Source organism: Vollenhovia emeryi, unplaced genomic scaffold (genome assembly GCF_000949405.1).
Source record: "Vollenhovia emeryi isolate VEMERY1.0 unplaced genomic scaffold, V.emery_V1.0 DF939346.1, whole genome shotgun sequence".
NCBI lineage: Eukaryota > Metazoa > Arthropoda > Insecta > Hymenoptera > Formicidae > Vollenhovia > Vollenhovia emeryi.
The window spans coordinates 71,054-89,858 of NW_011967020.1; the positions used below are offsets into that span (position 1 = coordinate 71,054).

At 46.1% G+C, this 18,805-nt stretch overlaps 1 protein-coding gene across 5 annotated transcripts in view; it reads right to left on the reverse strand.

The window, feature by feature from the left end:
- LOC105558415 (CLIP-associating protein 1-A) overlaps positions 1-18,805 on the reverse strand; it is a 57,125-nt gene that overhangs the window by 33,606 nt on the left and 4,714 nt on the right. For 3 of the 5 annotated variants that reach the window (XM_012006078.1, XM_012006077.1, XM_012006075.1), the window contains exons 2-5: positions 5,665-5,770; positions 4,005-4,176; positions 3,740-3,916; positions 3,338-3,414 (exon numbers count right to left, since the gene is read on the reverse strand). In XM_012006078.1, coding sequence (XP_011861468.1) covers positions 3,338-3,414; positions 3,740-3,916; positions 4,005-4,176; positions 5,665-5,770 — 532 coding nt within the window. Of the gene's footprint in view, positions 1-3,337; positions 3,415-3,739; positions 3,917-4,004; positions 4,177-5,664; positions 5,771-6,325; positions 6,632-7,082; positions 7,269-18,805 lie in introns of those variants that run through there. The other 2 variants (XM_012006079.1, XM_012006080.1) reach the window with 2 other exon arrangements.

Genomic DNA, 18,805 nt, shown 5'->3' on the forward strand with positions numbered 1-18,805 from the left:
ACCCTACCGACACTAAGTTTTTTTAGGGAGGGGAGCCGACCCTCTCCCGTTCTTGGTTTTCCGGGAATTCTCGAATGAAATTTCGCTCGGGTCGTTTTCGTCCCAGTCCGTATGCGCAGGGTTAAATGCACGTTAAAAAAATATTTAGTCAGAATATGATCCGCCACACAGATCATCTTACTGGCTAAGAAATATTTCAAGAGACATTTAAGACGATCCTTAAATATAACAAGTGACTGTAAACAAGCCTTAGCGCGCACCAGTGCGCGAGCAACCGAATTCGCTATAAGAACTTGAGTAGAATCCAATCCTTTCTTCGCTTTTCCGCGAGAGATCCGGACGGTCTCGTAGGCTACGCGAAGGGTAACGGGGCAACGGTCAAAGAACGCGCGATGAAAGGGCAGCAGCCGGGCATTATTCTGTATTTTCATATCTGATCGCGCGCGCACACCGGCTGGAACCGCGCGCCGCTCCGCGGAGATAAATCTGCGTGTTACCCTACCTTTCACTCGCGCACGTGTGCCGTTCGCATTGCATCTCGCTGCCCGCGGGGTAAGGTCGCGTAATAAGGCGCGAGATCGAGAGCGGGCGCGGGTGGCGATGCGAAAATCGCGACGCGCAAACCGGGGTGGTTTTCCGATCGCGTCAACAAGCGCGCGGGAAACCGGCCGCGGAATTATCCTCAACGCGGGCTGACACGCCGTGATTAAAGTTACCGCGGAGTCCGAGATAAGATAATTTAAATTTACGACTTAATTTAAATCTAGATCTCGGAGATACCGCTCCGTTTCGCGATCGATCTCGGCAATTTGCATATCCGTAGCCGGCGATCGTAAGTACGGGATATCGGGGGGATAAACATACGAGTCGCGAAAGTGTCAGTTTGTTTTACAAAATATATGTGTATAATATCTTTTTTACGACGAACGCGCTCCTTTTTCTCTTTTTATCGTGTCGACTTCGCTCGCATCGCTACCGCCGCGTTCGCTCGCGAGGAGACACGTCGGGAGAAACGACGACGGGTCCCGGAGAGAGAGATCGCGTGGTGTAACCGTGCCTTAACGCGAACTTCTAACACAATCGCGCTGCACGGGGTCACGGGGAAAGAGAGAGCGAAAACGAGACTTATGCAAATTTTTGCTCGCTCGCGCCGGACGCGCGCAACCTTTCCGCGTCGCATAACTGCGAGGATACCGGCGCGATGACGATTCCAATCGGCGTATTTCGCCGCGTTACGAAGAAACAAACCGCCCAAAAATTAAAAAAAAAATCGCCCTTGCGGTTCTCGCTCGTATTCGACGAGCGAGGAATCTGGTCGTCGAATACACGGCGGACGGGTGTCACACGAGCGCGATTGCGTCACCGATCGCGAAGTATGCGCAAATGCGTAAAAAAGCAGAAAACTGAATGTACGCGGAGCCGTTAAGCAAACGTCGTTCGCGTTTATGCATGAATGAATAAGACAAGACGGCGATGTGTAACGCGCGGCCGAGCGAAGATTGGTTCTTCGGAATTATTCAAATCGCGCGGGTAAATTGAATTTTCTTCGCGCGGCATAACGCCGATTAAATTATACGCTTTCAATTTATTTAACATGCACGAGGTACGGCTAGATGTGCGTGGTGTCGGACGGCGACGCCGGGATTCCGCAATGCCGCCGCGGTGCAGCCCGTTCGGGAGGCTGAGATATTCATGGACGCGTAATCAGCGTGCAGAGCGCGGCGCGAGTCGCTCTAATAACGCCCGAGATTGATCCCTCGGACTTGGCCACGGCCGGAAGTTCGAATGTCCATGAAAGGGACGGACGCGGCGGCTCTCCGCGGAAGATCGTCATTAGCGCTTCACGGCTATTTTGAGTTCTATTAATATCTCTGAAATGAAGCGAAGCGCCGTGGCATCTCCTCGCCAAGCCCAGGTATGATCTAATCGTGATCGTAAATGCGCAGGCCGTAGCGGAGAAAACACGGCGCGCATCCTCGGGGAGGAGAGGGACAGGCGACGGCGGGAGAAAAAAAGATTTCATTAGACTCCACTTAAAATTCACCGAATAACGAAAGTGTATAGAGTTCTTCGGCGCGCCATCGATATGTGCCATCGATTCTAATTGCTGCTTTCACCGGGAATGACGAACAGCCTCGCGTTAATCGGCAGTTATTTAGCAAACTTTTCCACCACGACATTCGTGTCGCGACGGCGGAATGTTTAATTACTTTGATTCGCGAGAGCAATTTATATTGGACGATAAACAATCTCGTCGAACCGATGAGAACCGCCTGGCCTTTGCGCGGAACTGCCGCGAATAACGCGGTAATTAATGACGGCGACTAATAATCGCGCGCGGTGCTCGAGCGAGAAATGTCGCGGAAAGTCGCGATAAACCTTGGGCGAGATAAAGACGGCGGGATGATATTTGCGGAGTGTCGCAATCGCGCGTACACGAGGAAGTCCCTCGACGCTACGCGTTGCAATCGATTGCGCAAGCGGGACGATGCCACGGGCGAACCTTTTCCTCGGGTTCTCTCGGCGGTTCTCCGGGATTCTTTCCTATCAATCGAGACGCGAAGGTGCCAAGTGTGCGGTCGACTGCTCGGTCGCCGGCGCGACACGTAACGCGAGCAGTCGCGGCGCTGCAAGGCCGTCCGTTTCGGAGCGGGACCGTCTCGGCTCCGGTGTGGATTACAGGCGCGGAGCAGCGCTTGAAACAATACACCGATACGATATATCGCGCACGGTTCTATCGCTCCGTACGCAATATTATATAATCCCTCCCCGGCGGTGGGTAGATAACGCCAATTGCCGACCTCGTTGCGCCGCCCGTTCAAGGAAACGAAACTTTACGCGGCGGAAAGGCGAGAGCGACTTTTCTCTCCTCGCCAACTCGTTATTTCGTTGTCACCGAGCGTCGCTCGTTCCCCCTCGCCGGAAGTGTTGGATGTAAAAAACATTCCGATCGAGCCGGGATACCGACGTGTCATTAAATCCAAGTCGGCTGCAAGGTACACGGGCAAGCGCCGCGTATTCCCGTCACATCGGGGAACACGCGGTCCTCGGTAAATATTCATGATGTATACGTGTAACGTTAAGCTGCGAGGTGGACGGGGCGGGGCGAGCAGACAGGTGGAGGAGTCTTCCTGCATGCGAAGGCAGGATCGCAGCGTGATAAGCTCCACGGCTGCGCGATGGCAGCACGATACAAGCCTCGTGCTCGCACGTTGAATAGCGTTATGCGCCGCGTGGCACACACGCGCCTTACTTTCCTTCGTCTTCGTCGTCGTCGTCGTCGAGCTTAAATTAAGCGGTACCCCGCAGCGTCGTAGAATTCAATCAGTCTACTCACCGTCGGATGACATTGCCAAGGGTAAAAGATCACCGGCGGCCTTCAGTTGATCGAACTTCTCTATTAGCAGGAGCATTCTGTAAGCAGAAGGGGCGAGCCCCGTTTACATAACGCTCCGCGATCGAGGATTTTATGGTTTCTCTAACGGATCAGTTGACGTTTAACAAGAAGAACAGTTTCTCGAACGACTAATGCCCATTTCTAACGATGCGGATTAACTTTGATCCCGGTTTAACTTACTTTTCAATTCCTGAGGCTGGAAAAAGACGAGAAGCAAAGTTAAACCGAGATCGAAGGTAATCTGCATTGAGAAACGGGCATAAATCGCGATTAGGAGACAAGCCATGAAAAAGTCCACGCGCGCCGAAAGACAAGATCGCTTTCTCCGGCCATTTCACTCACTTGGCTTGCGGCACATTGTGCTTCCTTTGCAAATCGACGCGCAATCTCTCGCCTACGTGTCGATAGATGTCCGCCAGCGTGCTCAGAGCAGTTTCCCGAACCTTTTCCGACGGATCCGACAGCAGCTTGACGATACTCGGGATCACCCCCGACAGCGCCATCTCGTCCGCCCCATGCCTGGAAAGATTCAACCGTTTCAGTTGAAAGAGACCTATCGTTTTTCGTATAATTCGTCCGAGACAAACGCAAAATCGCGCCCACTCACTCGTTCAGCGTCGTCGTCAACAGGATCAGAGCCTCCTCTCGTAACTTTGCATTCTTGTGATTGAAGGCTGGACGAAGTCGGTCCAGAAGATTCTGCGGCGACATGCACCCCTTCTCCATAATTTTCAGGAGCACCATTTGCGCCTTCTCCCTGGTAGCGTCTTTACTGTCGCCTGCAACAAACGCGAGTTCAGTTCATCGACACGCGAAAATTGGGAGAACTCGCGACGTAGCGTTCGCGAGTGCCGTCAGAACCGAGGACGCTTATTCTCGACAAATATGGTGTACGCATCTGGCATAGACTTGCAACCTCATTAAAGGCGTTCAAACGTCACTCCGGCTCGGTTCTATTTGAAGCTCATTTAGCGGCTAACGATGATTCACCCGACGCGCGGCGAAATGTTCGCGCAGCTCACTCTCGAGACACTAGGGATGGTAGAGCTTCCCAATTAATCCTCGAACGACACACTGGGTCATGGTGTAAAGATACAAGGTGAAGCAATCTGGTGGGTGCGCAGTGTCAATCAATCAGAAGTGGCCCAAACTACCGAATTGACCAGAAATTTGCCCCAACCTTCAAACTGCAAATCATTGCGGGTGAATGCAGGAAGAACCGATGACCAATTTGCCCCAAAAATTGGTTACATGCGCAATGTTTCACCTTGTATCTTTACACCACGCACTGGGTTACGCTAGAGTCCCTGTAGTAAGAGTCTGGCAAGGGTTGACGCAAAATGGCGTCTGGTCTGTTCGTTATCGCTGCATTACTGCACTAGTGCAGTAATGCAGCGATAACGAACAGACCAAAGGTAACCAAATAATAATAATAATAATCCCGCGTTCAGAGTACAGATTCGAGACACCTTATTGGTTCCGCCATTTTGCGTCAAACCAATCAAACGGAGAATATTTCTTGCCAGACTCTTAGGGTGCTTTCACATGGAGCGTAAGTTGCGTAGCGTAACCTGCGTATCGCCAATCACAGGACTAGTTCAACGGAATTATTGAAACGGTTCTATCTGCATGATTGGTGATACGCAGGTTATGCTACGCAATTTACGCTCCATGTGAAAGCACCCTTACTACAGGGGACTCTAGGTTACGCTAATCCCGGTCCGACTTTGAAACGCGCGGCATTTTGACCTACGCATACTCTTGTAGGTTACTGTGTGGCGCAACGATTGAAAAAAAAATTAACTTTATTGATACTTCAGAAGGATATAAGCAAGAGATATCACCGCGCGGAGAGAATTTCCTCTTAAAATTTATCCTAAAAATCATGTAATCGTGGGACTTTCGAAAAATTTTGAGTTTTTTGAAATTTTACCATACATTTTACTAGTAAAAATTTTGCTCACAAAATTCTATGAAATGCCGTGTTATCTCACGATTACAAGGATAAATTAAAAAAAAAGTTCTCTCCGTGAGATTCGCTAATCCAGGATGGTGTCCGATATTAAAATTATCCCCGGCTATCTTTTATACCGCAAATGAAGAACAGTTGCAGGAATGCACAAGGGTTTCGGTTATCGCGAATTATCGGCCATTCGCTGGCGGAACTATCGATTGTCGTGAATAATAACAGAAATTTACGACACGACGCCGAGCGGATTCCTCCTCGAAAGTGATTTACGGGACAAACGGGCGGAACAGATACCCACCTAGCCTGTCTATCGTCGGCTGGATGATGGTGGAGATGTAGGGCTTGAAGTCGTGACCCATCCGATCCGCGAGATACGTGAGGATCTCCAAGCCATTCTGGACCACCTGCGAAAGAAGAACGCGTCGTTTGAATTTATGGCGCATATCGGCCGATTATAGTCGCGGCGGCCAGCGATTGTCCTCCTTCGGCGGAGATCGCTTTCGCGCGTACCGGCGCGGCGCATCGAGGCGATCGAGGTCTACCGGCTAATTTAGCGAACACAGAAAGTGTTTATACGGGACACCATTACGGTATATTAATTAACACTTCCAACTACGGCGAAAAACCCGGCTAATAATAGAGCCGGCCTTGACGCAGTCGGCTTTCGCATTCCTCGCGTCTCAGAAACGCGATTACGTCACTCAAAAAGTTGCTTTCCAGATACATGCTTCATTTTTGTGTGTCATTACTATAATATTATTATCTTTATTCGAAGCAATAACCGATCCTTGATATCCCTCTTTCTTCGTTTCGCGCTGGTTCCTTGTGAATTTTCGGAGAAAAATTATCACTCGACCGGCACAAAACGGAGAAAGGAAGATATTACCAAGGCTCGGTTGTTTCGTCGAATAAAATATCCGTCCAATTCATCCAATGATAACGAATCTCTTCTAGATCACCTATGACATAAACGGAGCGGTATGAAAAAGAGGTCTGATGTCCATCTCGATGAATGTAGATTGTAATCTCGGCTTAACTAATTTCTAATTCTTAGAATTAGAAAAGGATAAGCAGTGCGTTACGCCGAGATTGCGGTCAATCTGCATTGATGGAACCGGACACGAGGGTGCAATCGTAATATCTCCGTGCCCGCGCAATGTTGACATCTCCAGCTCCGTGTGATGCAACGTATCGATCCGGAGGGAGTCACGGAACCCCGTCCTCTCGATGAATCGTATGTCCCTTCGCATTCGTTACTGTGCGAGTCTCGCCAGACGCGAGCGTGCTCGCAATTGCAATCTCGGCGACGCGACACGCGCAAAACCGAACGCCGTTTCTGCGTTAATGAAGGGGTACGCGCAATTAAACAACCGACGAACTTCTAATCGAACGCCCGCAGTTTATTAGCGCAGTCGTCGAGCGCGCGCGCGAAAGGCGACTGCGTGGTAATTACGGCGCAGGTTATAATTAAAGCGCCGCGAATCGTTGAACGACGCCAACGATAATGCCACCTTGGACGTGTCGATTTTAATGTCCCGCCGTATAAACATTTACAACCCGCGCCTAAACAGGCTATCTAGGTGAACGATAAATTTATTTGTCGGCGTCGAGCGCCGACCCACCGTCGCGAGCCGCAAAAGTGTCCCGATGCAGCGCGGCGTTTAATACATTTAACGAAGCGCTATACATAGGCGTATAAACCTATTTTCGAGCTACCGGGGTAAACGTTCTCTCAGGGCTATCGTCTGGCTGTGACATCATTGCTCAGCACCGAGAGTTTTTGCTCCTTCTCTCCCCGGTCTCTTGCTCCTCCGCGCTCGATTATCTTCAATCTACGAATAGAGCTGCCCGCGCACCTCCGGATCCATTCACGATCGTATCTACGTATCGCCGAGTGACTTCCACATTATTACACTTCTACTCTACGTCGCGTCGCAGTGCGTAAACACTCGATAACATCTATTTTTGTATGCGTCTTCGCGATACCGATTGCAACGATGGACTTTCGAGCGAAATAACGGTACGCGACAATGCGATTGCCTTCCAAAGTTTTTGCATTTAAAAATAGTCCCGCCGAAGAGGCCCGTTACATTCACAAGTTAAAGGGATGCTGGAGTGATTCTGCACTTTTGCACCTTTCTAACCTAGAAACCATCAGTTCGCGGAAACACTTGTGTAATACACAAATTAAATGACTTACGTGTACGGATCGAAAGCAGCTTGCTATTCCGGCTAAATGAAAGAACAATATGGCATCACTGAAACTAAGTTTGTAAGTCTAATAAAAATTAATAGTGAGCAACACACATACAGTACATGTGGTATGTGTGTTGCTCACTATTAATTTTTGTTAGACTTACAAACTTAGTTTCAGTGATGCCATATTGTTCTTTAACTTAGCTGGAATAGCAAGCTGCTTTCGATCTGTACACGTTAGCCATTTAATTTGTACGAGTATATTACACAAATGTTTCCACGAAACAGACAGTTTTAAGTGCAAAAGGTGCAAAAGTGCAGAATCACTCCAGCATCCCCAGCCTAGGTCCACAATGTGCTCTTTGCGAGTAGAAACGTTCTACTTTGCGTAAGCAAATCAATATGCTCAAAGGATTTCTCGATAATGTATCGATTGTTATACAGTGGACAATGTACAATCGGCGCGCAGTGTAAAGTCGAAAAATAGATGCGAAGATATCTTTATGCTGTTATTGCGACAAATATTACCGCGTGTCTCAGTGGTCGAATCGGTGAGACGTTCGTTGAAAATTTATTCTGAAAATCATGTAATCGCGGGACAACATGGCATTTCCAAGAATTTTATTACGTTCTGCTAGTAAAATTCGAAAAACTCATAAAATTCTTTGAAATGCCGTCTTGTCCCACGATTTTCCGGGTAAATTGTAAGAGAAAATCCTCTCCCCGTGTGTACCACTGCGATTTTCAGTAGTGTACTTATACCTGCGAATTAGTGTTCACTGTTTTCAGTGATAATCCACCGATTGACTTTTAGAGAGCAGAAAACATTTTTTCAACTTAATGATCGCGGCACATTCGGCGTGTCTCCAAGTTCCGGCGAGATATTACTCCGGTGGTCCCTTCGCGGACAAAGCGAACGACGAGGGGCCGCGCAGTGGCTCCGCGCAGCCAGAGGACTAAACGGAAACGACACGCGAGGAGAGTCGCGCTCGGCGCGTGGGTGAGAGATCCACGGCCTTACTTGTCGAACTTGGGTGCGCGATCCGTTAAAACTGCTGCTGGCGCTACGTGGGAGGCTGCGCGCACGTTTCCCTCGCGGCGGAAACGCACCCCGCGCGCGGACCCGCGTCCGCGAGGCGCCACGTGGTCGGCCAAGGAAACCGCGGGTGCCCCTCCGAGGGAAACGCGCCCCCGTCGCGAAAATACGGAACGCGTATTTTCGGGCGCGTGAGATATATCGGGTATCAAATACGTCGCTGAACTTCTTGGCAGTTTAACAGAAAAGCCGCGCAGGAAGCGAGACGGGAGAGACCGGCCGGCGGTTACGAAAGCGAACGCGAATGTGGGAAAGCCGAGTCGATTTTCGCTCGTCGGGTCCTCAAATAATATTTCTGGCCGCGACAGCACGGGGACGCTTAATTATTTCGGGAAACGAAAGTCCGCGACTGTCCCGCCCCGGTTAGACGAGCGGACGATTCATCTCCTCGGAGTCCGTGGGTCTCTCTTCGTCGCCGCGAAGCTCTTCGCGAAGATCTGAAGAAATGCAAAGTTTCACCGCGCCGAGAGTCGGTCGTCGCGCGATTTGCAACGGACTATATTTGGCGGCGCATATTCCCCGGTTATCTCTCCAGCGCATCGTGAGGCAAACGTGACCGAAATTGTGCGAGATAAAGCGCGCAATTCGACAGTCGCTATCACTCGTTCTCGTTTTATTGCAGCAATTCCGGGGCAAAGCGGGCCGACGAGGTTTGGCATAGTAACGTCCTGACAATGCGGGAGATATACCCGAGTATACAGGGTGTCCCAGGAGGAGAGGTCAATATTCTGGGAGGTGATTTTAAGTATCGGTCAATTTAAGCAACAATGTTCATATGAATATACGTCCAATCAGAGTTGGGAAAGTTACTTCATAAAAGTAACTAGTTATAGTTACAGTTTTTCGCTAACAATGTAACTAGTTACAGTTACAAGTTATCAAATTCTGAAAAGTAACGCGTTACAGTTACAGTTACTCGAAAAGTAACGAATCGTTACTTTGCAGTTACTCCCTTGCAATAAAAATAAAAATATCAAATCTGCATTTGATTTGTACAGCGGCGGTAAAGGCGTTTATGCGCAAATGCAAGGCCTAATGCGATCTGTGGAGGTTGAAAATATATATAAAGTAACTATTAATGTAACTATTAAATTAGTTACTATTAGTTACTAGTTATCGAAAAAATGTAACTGAGTTAAGTTACAGTTACAGATGTAGAGAAAGTAACGAAGTTAAGTTAGAGTTACCAAAAAGAAGTAACTGTAACTGTAACTTCCGAGGGGGAAACCGCTGAGGGCATTGTGGTGTACAGATTTGCGGCATTACTGGGCATTACTAGGGCATTTTTTGGGCATTACGTCTTGCTGGGGCATTATAAAGATAAAATAAGATACAATAAGATACAATAAGATAAAATAAAATAAAACAAGATAAATGAAATAAAAGACGATAATAAGATAAAGTAATGCCCACTGGGCATTAGTGGGCATTGGTGTACAAGATTTTGGTCAGCGGTTTCCCCCTCGGTAACTTCGTTACAAGTAACGAGTTACTTCCCAACCCTGCGTCCACTTCCCCACTGTTTCCGAGATGGAGCTATTTGAATGTACAGTTGCAAAATTACTGACAAGAAAGAAATACTACGTGCCATTTCTAATATTTCTGGTTCAAGTGCACTTTTACAGATCACAGTAAGTTTTCGAAGATCCCACCGTTAACAACAATGCATTTTTCAGCACTTGCGTGAACATGGCGTGTTGCTCGTCTGAGTACGTCGTGACGTCCCTTAATACGGGCATCCATTATTTGAGCGAGCGAGAATTGAAAACCTTGGAAAACACTTCACGATACGGAATTCCGCGTGCAGGAAAGCGTCGACGGTATTCTTCAACAGCAGCAGCAGCACTACCGTCACGGAAACCGTAAACATACAGCATATCTGCATATTCGAGACATTTGTGAATACGCGAGGCATTTTGAACATTTCTACAATGTGAGCACAACAGTCAACAGACGTATAAGAGTAAATTCCCGCATGCGTTTATGAGGTTGAACGAAGGGTGCAGGAAAAAAGTAAATACACGAGACATTCAAATAGCTCTATCTCGGAAACAGTGGGGAACCGGACATACATTCATATGAACATTTTTGCTTGAAATGACCGACGTTATCGCCTACCAGAATATTGACCTTTCCTCCTGGGACACCCTGTATACAAAATTCACGCAATCCCGAGGTAACGATCCGCCCCCGAGTTCATTATACGCGGCGTTCGTATACAAAAACGGCCGAGATAAGCGGGGAAACTATTTCGTAATCGTGCAGCTCTTGGAAAAATACGTCGAGGTGGATTCGACGATGACATGCGCCTCCGCTTTCCTGCCTTTCGAGCATCAGGCCTGATCCACAACGCGCTCTTTGCGATCAGAAACGTTCTATTTCGCGTAAGCAAGTCTCAAGGCCCGTGTCTACGATGCTAGCAACTTGCGGCTATTCCGTGCAAGCTGCAAGTTGATTGGCTACACATTTCTCGTAACCAAAACTTGGATCAAACTTTAGCATCGTGGACACAGGCCTAGAGAAATATTAACCGTAGACTGCGCATGAGGCAGTGGAGCCTCCCCTAAGTGAAGGCATCCTCCTGATATTTGTCTGTTGATGAAATATTTTGTTGCGTAACCAACGAATACTAAAATATAATATTTTACAAATCGTACAAGTAGACGAAAATTGTACATTGACGACGAATCTTCTAAGCCTATTGACTTGCTTCATAAACACATTAACCATCGGACTGCTCGAGACAGGAGCATCCTCCTGAGGGAAAAGGATAGTATCAATTTATTTGGATGGTCTATAGTATTTTGGGCAGTCTATATGGTTGATATCTCTCATAGGCCACGATTCTAGAACTTACTATTCGATGGCTGCGAAACAAAATGTTTCCTGACGCAAAGAGCACGTTGCAGATCAGGCTGTAGAGTGCGTAATGCATTAGTGTACCCTTTTTTTATCGTTTTTCAAGTCATCGCGAATGTTGCGTATGTACACTGAGCGCGCAAGTAATGGATAACATTATGTAAGAGATGTAAAACGGTCGTTTGCGCGCACCGCACGGTGTACGTATGTGAAAAAAAAAACATCGAGGTGAGGGTGATGTCATACCTTAAATCCTGAAAAGGAAACGTCTCCGCGGCGGGGCAGGAGGAGAAAAAAAGCGAGTAGAACGCGACGACTGTAGAGGCTGCGGCGGTTCGGTTCGGTTCACGTTTTGTCCCGTGTCCTTGACATCGATACCGTGCACCTCGTGCCTCGCAGAAACGATGCAGCTATCGCACCGTAAGGAGAGACATTGTTAAGTCTAATTGCACGCGACGATTCACAGCCGGGCGACCGTGGTCCGACAACAAAGAGTACTTTGCGCTTTAAGGATCTGCTTATCTACGCTTTGCGTGTTCGCGTGGCGACGTAAAAGCAACGCGTTTCATTCGTCCCGCTCGCTCGATCGTCGAAATCAATCGAATGCAAACAGAATCCCCTTCAAAATAATACGAATATTTGCATAAGGAAAAAGCTATTATTAATTTAGATCTACTTGTCGTCTTTCTAGAGTCACCCTATTTTAAAAAGACACAATTAACAATTTTCTTTCAGCCATATGCGTTGTTCTCGCGTTTGTTGTGTCGACAGAAACGAAAAGTCTCTCGAAATATCTCGCGAAAGAAAATTTTCGAGACGTATTTGAGTTAACAAAGCTCGGAGTTCACGACTTTATATAAAGAACAAAGAGAAATTGCAAATATGAGCACGTGAAGCTGTTACCTAACTTAACCTAATCACAATTCCTTATAAAGTGATATTTTTAATTTCTCTTCGTTCTTCATATAGAGTCGTGAACCCCCTCCCCCCCCCCCCCGCTGTTTTTATGCGTACTATAACCATGTGTAAGAATTTTGTAATTTTATAAAGCCAATTTCAAATTGCTCACGATTAAAAAATTGAAAATTTCGAATACCAATATCTTTCTCATTGGACTTCTGACCTGAGTGTTTTAAGTATGAAAGTGTTCTGCTACGCAGTCCGCAACTTATCCTGGTATTATTTTGTGCATGAAAGCTGATAAAAAGATTTACCAGCGCAAAAACTATATTCGAATGTGTTGATAAAACAGATGACTTTAGGATCCTTCAGTATTGCACAAGTTGATGTAATCATTTCGTGTCGTTAAAGAGCTCGAAGTAACACGAAAAATATCTCACTGACGTAAATACAAAATAACTGTAAGACGCAGAACCCATTCTAGCAATAAAGATCTCGGTATCAGAAAACACCGTGAAGCGAAAAAGCAGCGGAAGTTTAACAATAAGCTACGTCGCTGGCTGTTTCGTTTCGAGGAACCAGGGCGGAAAGAAGTCTCGCGGGCTAACAGCTAAAACCTCATAAAGGAAACGCGTTTCACCGCGTCCCCTCGGCAGTCTGCCAAAATCGCGAATCGGAATGAAAAGCGTTAACGCCGAGGATTAAGGACGTTTGGTTCGTTTGGCCGGCGATTCATTAGGCGGACGAGCGTGTATTCATCAAGAAGCCACCGGCCGAGAAAGCGAAGCTCTTTTTCAGCGGCGCGTTTTCAGCGAGCACAATGAATCGCCGCGCCGGTGGGCAGCGGGCGGCCGAAAAGAGGCCCCCGGCTTTTAAATGCACTCCCGCGGTTCAACGTCACGCGAGTCCTCGTTCTTGTTCCCGAAGGTGAAAACGACGCGTGCCACTTGCGGATTCAATATCGCACGACGGCAACAAGTGGCGTCGGGCGCCGATAATCGCGCATTCACGTTCGATCCTCGTCCGAAATTTCAGGCGCGACGAAATTAAGCGCGCGACACGCGCTTCCGGCCGCCTGCACTTCAGGGTTTACTGACGTCTCGGACTCGCCGCCGGCGCATCATGCGAACTGAACGAGGCATTGTGAGGCGCGAACGACGCTCGCTCTCTCGAATCGAGTGGAAAGAAGAAGTGCTCCATTATTAAATCGCAAGAGAGCCACGTTCTCGAATATAAAAGTTGCCGAGTCAACGTTCGATAACGCAATTTTTATCCGAATCCAGTTTCAATTAACGCAAACGAGAGAAAATTGGAAAAGAATACGAAGAAAGCAGCTTTTGTCGTTCTTGGCGAGTGTAGAATTAACGAGACCTCCCAGACGCAGATCGCTGTGGAGATTGCTGCGAAACTGCAGAAAGGAGTTGCAGATAAAGACACGAAGGAAACGGAAAGGTGACGCGAGCAACAATAAAAAGTCGCGCTAAAAATAGTAATGAACGCTCGATTGTACGTGCAGATCGTGCACGAGTTGCGATTTCACCCGCGTATGTTATGCGCGTGCGTTATCGAACACGCGAGTCCATACATAATGCAGGAGTCTTCCGAATTTTGGCCGAATCTCGTTTCGGTAAATTATTTATTGCGCCGCAAAGCGAGCGTTTTGCGCATACATTAATCAACGTGACTGGAGAAGGACGTAAGACGATTTGTCAATGAGCATCGACCGATGACGATCTTTTAAAAGTTCGCGCACGTACCTATCAATTACAACTGCGAGGTAATTCGACGACCGAGGGTGAAACACGAGCGAAATTTCTGATTGTGAGTAAAGCACGGAGTCGAAGCGAAGAGAGAGAAAGTAGTTATTAAAGAGGGAGAAGCATACGCGGGGAGAGAATTTTCCCTTACAGTTTATCCTGAAAATCATACGTTTGTGGACCAACATGGTATTTAGAACGACCTTATGAGTTTTTGAAATTTTACCATACATTTTACTAGTAATTATACTTACAATTGGTGTACATTTTATTAGCAAAATGTATGGTAAAATTTCAAAAACTTTCATAAAGTTGAAAATATCATGTTGTTCCACAATCGTATGATTTTCAGGATAAATTTTAAGAGAAAATTTTACCATACATTTTACTAATAACATGTATAGTAAAATTTCAAAAATTCTTCGAAATGCCGCGTTGTTCCACGATCACATGACTTTCAGGATAAATTTTAAAAGAAAATTCTAACGAAGTAACGCACGGAGTCGAAGGGAAAAGAGAGAAAGTGGTTATTAAAGAGGAAGAGGCGAAAAGAATTTTCTCTTAAAATTTACCTTGAAAATCACGTGATCGTTGAACAACTTTATGAGAGTTTTTGAAATTTTACCATACATTTTACTAACAAATCCATCCTTTTTCTCGAAAACTTTCACTCGTATAGTAAAAATAAATAGGACACAAAATGCATATTTCGAAGAGATCTACAACTTTTGTTTAAAACATTTTTCAAAATTTTTGATATTTGCTGAGATAAATATTAAAAACTATAATTTTTATGGGCTTTTCATAGTTTTCTTGTTCCGAGCGCCATTATTAAGCTACATATTCATGTTCAGAACACAAAGATACATAGGAATTGGGTATTCTTACCCATTATTTCATATACGTGGGTTTTCCGAACGTTTACCAAATGTATATTAAATTTTTGTATCTTAATTTAGTTCTATCAGTAAAATATATGATATAATATCGTGAGAGACATGTAACATAATATGTATACGGAGAGAATTTCTTAACATTCACCCTGAAAATCATGTAATCGTGGAACGGTATGGCATTTTAAAGAACTTCATAATAGTTTTTCGAAATGTTACCGTACATTTTACTAGTAAAATGTACAATTACTCGTGAAATGTGTGGTAAAATTTCGAAAAACTCTCATAAAATTCTTCGAAATGCCGCGTTGTTCCACGATTACATAATTTTCAGGAGAAATTTTAAAAGAAAATTCTCCGTGTACGATAGCTGTTAATTTTAGTAATAATTTGAACGGGACACTTACAGTATATTATATCATCCCGTATTTTATTAAATGAATCAACATGACGCAATCCACCTTGCGAAGAGAACGCTTTATCGCCAGATATAAAAACGTAACGCACCGATGAGTCATTCGTCAGTGTTACCGCCCAAACGACGGGAACGATTGCTTGCTCCCACTCGGGCCGGAGTAGATTTTGTCACACGAAATAGCTCTCAACGTTTCAGCTAATAATAACCCGTAAACACAATGTCCGCGAAACGATATCTATAAATCGATCAAGATCAAGATCGAGACTTTCGTGAAATGTAATCGATCGAGCTTTGCGGGATCTTTCATCTTAATTGATCGAAAATAAATTTTAGAACTTATTCGAGGCAACGAAAATTTTGACAGAACCGCGACAGAATCGTGCGCGGAGCACAAGTTGAAACGGAATCACGAGGGGAAGGGGGGGGGGGCCGCGTACCTGATAGTTCGAGTCCCACGTTAAACTTTCGAGCCACTCTCGATACTCCATTAAACTGTCACTCGGGCCGCGCATTCCCCTCGAAGGGGTGAAAAACTCGCATCGGCCGCTACACTCGGCCATCACCGGAGAACATTTAGCGACTTGACGGTTCCGACTAAACGACATCTCTGCGTCGATCTTTGCGACACGTTAGCCAAAGACACGTTACGTACATGGCGTGAAAGTTTTCTTTTTCCCTTATTAGAGCGAGTGAACCGAGCTCCGTGATTCTTCGACGAGCGAACGATGTTGTCGATTATGTAGCCGACACGTATTCGGTGAAATTGATCCAAGGGCCTTCGTTTACTCAGGTAATTTTCGATATTGGAAAGAGATCGGGACAAGAGGGAAGCCCGTTGCGCAAATTAATTAGAAATTTCGTCACCTTCGTTCACGGAGGTTCGGCGAACGAAGTGAGTAAACAAATAAAATTCATACAGCTCTAACGGTGAATTACAAATACGAAGTAACCAAGGATATAAGAGCCGAGACAGGACGCTAGTGTCCAAATGATTAAAATTTTTTAATTTACTGCGAAAAATTTACCTCAGCCAGGGTTTGAACCTGGACCCTCCCTCACGGAAAAAACAATGTAGCTGCTGTAGCTACATTGTTCTTTCCGTGCTCTCACTAGGCGGGCGTCTCACCAATTCGACCACCGAGGCACGAAATAAGTAAATCAACGACGGCATATTTAACTCGGCATGAGTACCGAGAACGTAGGAGTACAACTCAATCGGCAACAATAACACGTCATAAACCCCGATTGCTCCCGATCGCTCGACGCAGATTGAGCAATTTAAAGGTCGCCGCGGCGAATCGTCCCAACGTGTCCTTTGCCAAAAGAGGATCTCGAAATATCTCCCCTCGGTACGTCGCGAGGTGCAACGTTCATTTTTTTTAGAGACGCGACCATAAAAAAGAAACAAGTTCAACGCGGCGGACAAGCGACGAGGGAAAGTCTAACGATAACATCGCGATGATTATCTTCGTGACGAAAATAGATTGAATTCGAAAGCGCGGTCCCTCCAAGTGCAATAAAAATATCTGAATTTATAACGGGACGAGGCCGTCCCGCGTGTTAAAGGTTGCATGCGGCGCATGAATAACCGGACGCGTGAGAGCCCCTGCGCGCACGCAACCAACAAAGTTTGTCACTCGACACACGCCGATCGTACGAAATTAGGATCGAGTGAGTTCTAACGTAATGTAACGGTTAAAAGATACACACGAGGAAGGGAGAGATGAACGTCCGCGAAGAAAAGATACGAGACGCAAACGTGGAAGTTCAATTCGCATCCGCAACGCGGTTCGTGCGTTAAAAAAGGCGCATTTTCACGTTTAATATTGTTTATCTCGTTCAATGAAATGCACCAGTGTCTCTTTATCTGACTAATTAAATGTCTATTGCACACTTTCTCGCCAATCCTCGCGTAAATATTATCCCGCGCACGCACTCGTCCCACTTCGCTCGCCGATGCTCAATAGCGCGTTTTCCGGAGACGGACCGGATAAACGCGGCCGAAATGGACGTATCCGTACGCAGGAAATAAAGATTAAACAGGGGCTAAAGTCTGATCTGCAATGTGCTCTTTGCATCCAGAAACACTCCATTTTGTAGCCAATAAACACGTTTAAAAAATTTGTGCGGGTCAATAAACTGTACATTACATATCGTGCGGTTGTGCGCTGTCGACAAATTTTTCAAACGTTTTGACTTGCTTATAGGAAATACAGTGTTTCTAGACGTAACGAGCACATTGTAGATTAGGTTTTACCGTACTAATGTATAAACATCCCGCTTCGCGCGAGGAAAGACCGACGTGCGTTACGCAGCGTCTACAATGAGATCTTTAAGACGTAAGATTTAAGAAAGTGACCTATCGCGATCGAATGCGAGGAGAATAATCGACTGCGATTGGTCATTTTCTTAAATGTCACTCTCTAAAAGTCAATCAGTGCATTATAACTGTGAATCGGTGAATATTCGTTGTTTTCAATGATAATCCATCGATTGGCATTTAGAGAGTACGTCTTAAAAGTCTAAAGCCTTGTGTGCAAGTTCTAGTTCCGAGAAATGTGTAGCCAATCAACTTGCATCTTTTACGGAAAAGCTTGACACTTGTTGGGTCGTGGACACAATGCTTTACGTCGAGTCTGACACAGGTGTAGCAAGCCTTAAGCCGTAAGAGATTGATCAATCACAGTCGAAAGTGAGAAGAATAATCGCCTGTGATTGATCACTTTCTTACGGCTTAAGGCTTACTACACCTAATTGTAGACCCGGCCTTATTGTAGACGCCGCAGTAGGTTAACGTGTCCGTTAATTAACCGTCTCCCACGCTTAAGTACACTCGTCTACCGTCTTACGTCGCATCGAGTTTCCCCTGGATGTTGATGGTGTCGCGGAATGCTGATCGCGATGAAAGACGCGAGATTTGGCTCCCAGTAAACAAATCGACACAACACCGCCGCCTCGCTGTTCTCGGACGGGTTATTTACATCACGCACGGCGTTGCAAATTACGACGGTTATTAGCGTTTGTTAAGCCTCACCGGTTTCATCAAACGTCGTTTAACTCGAAGAACTTAGCTTAATTCGTTCTTTGTCTCCTTCCAACGGTTACTCTAGAAAGAGACAAACGTGAATTAAACTAAGATTGAACATAAGTAACGCTTGACGAAACCGGGTCTTAGGCCCATTTTCACCAATGTCGCTTAATTTAAGCTTAATTCAATTCCTTCTTTGTCTCCTTACAACTGTTACTTTAGAAAGAGACAAACACGAATTGAACTAATTGTAAGATTAAACTTATGCAACGTTTGATGAAACCGGGCCTTA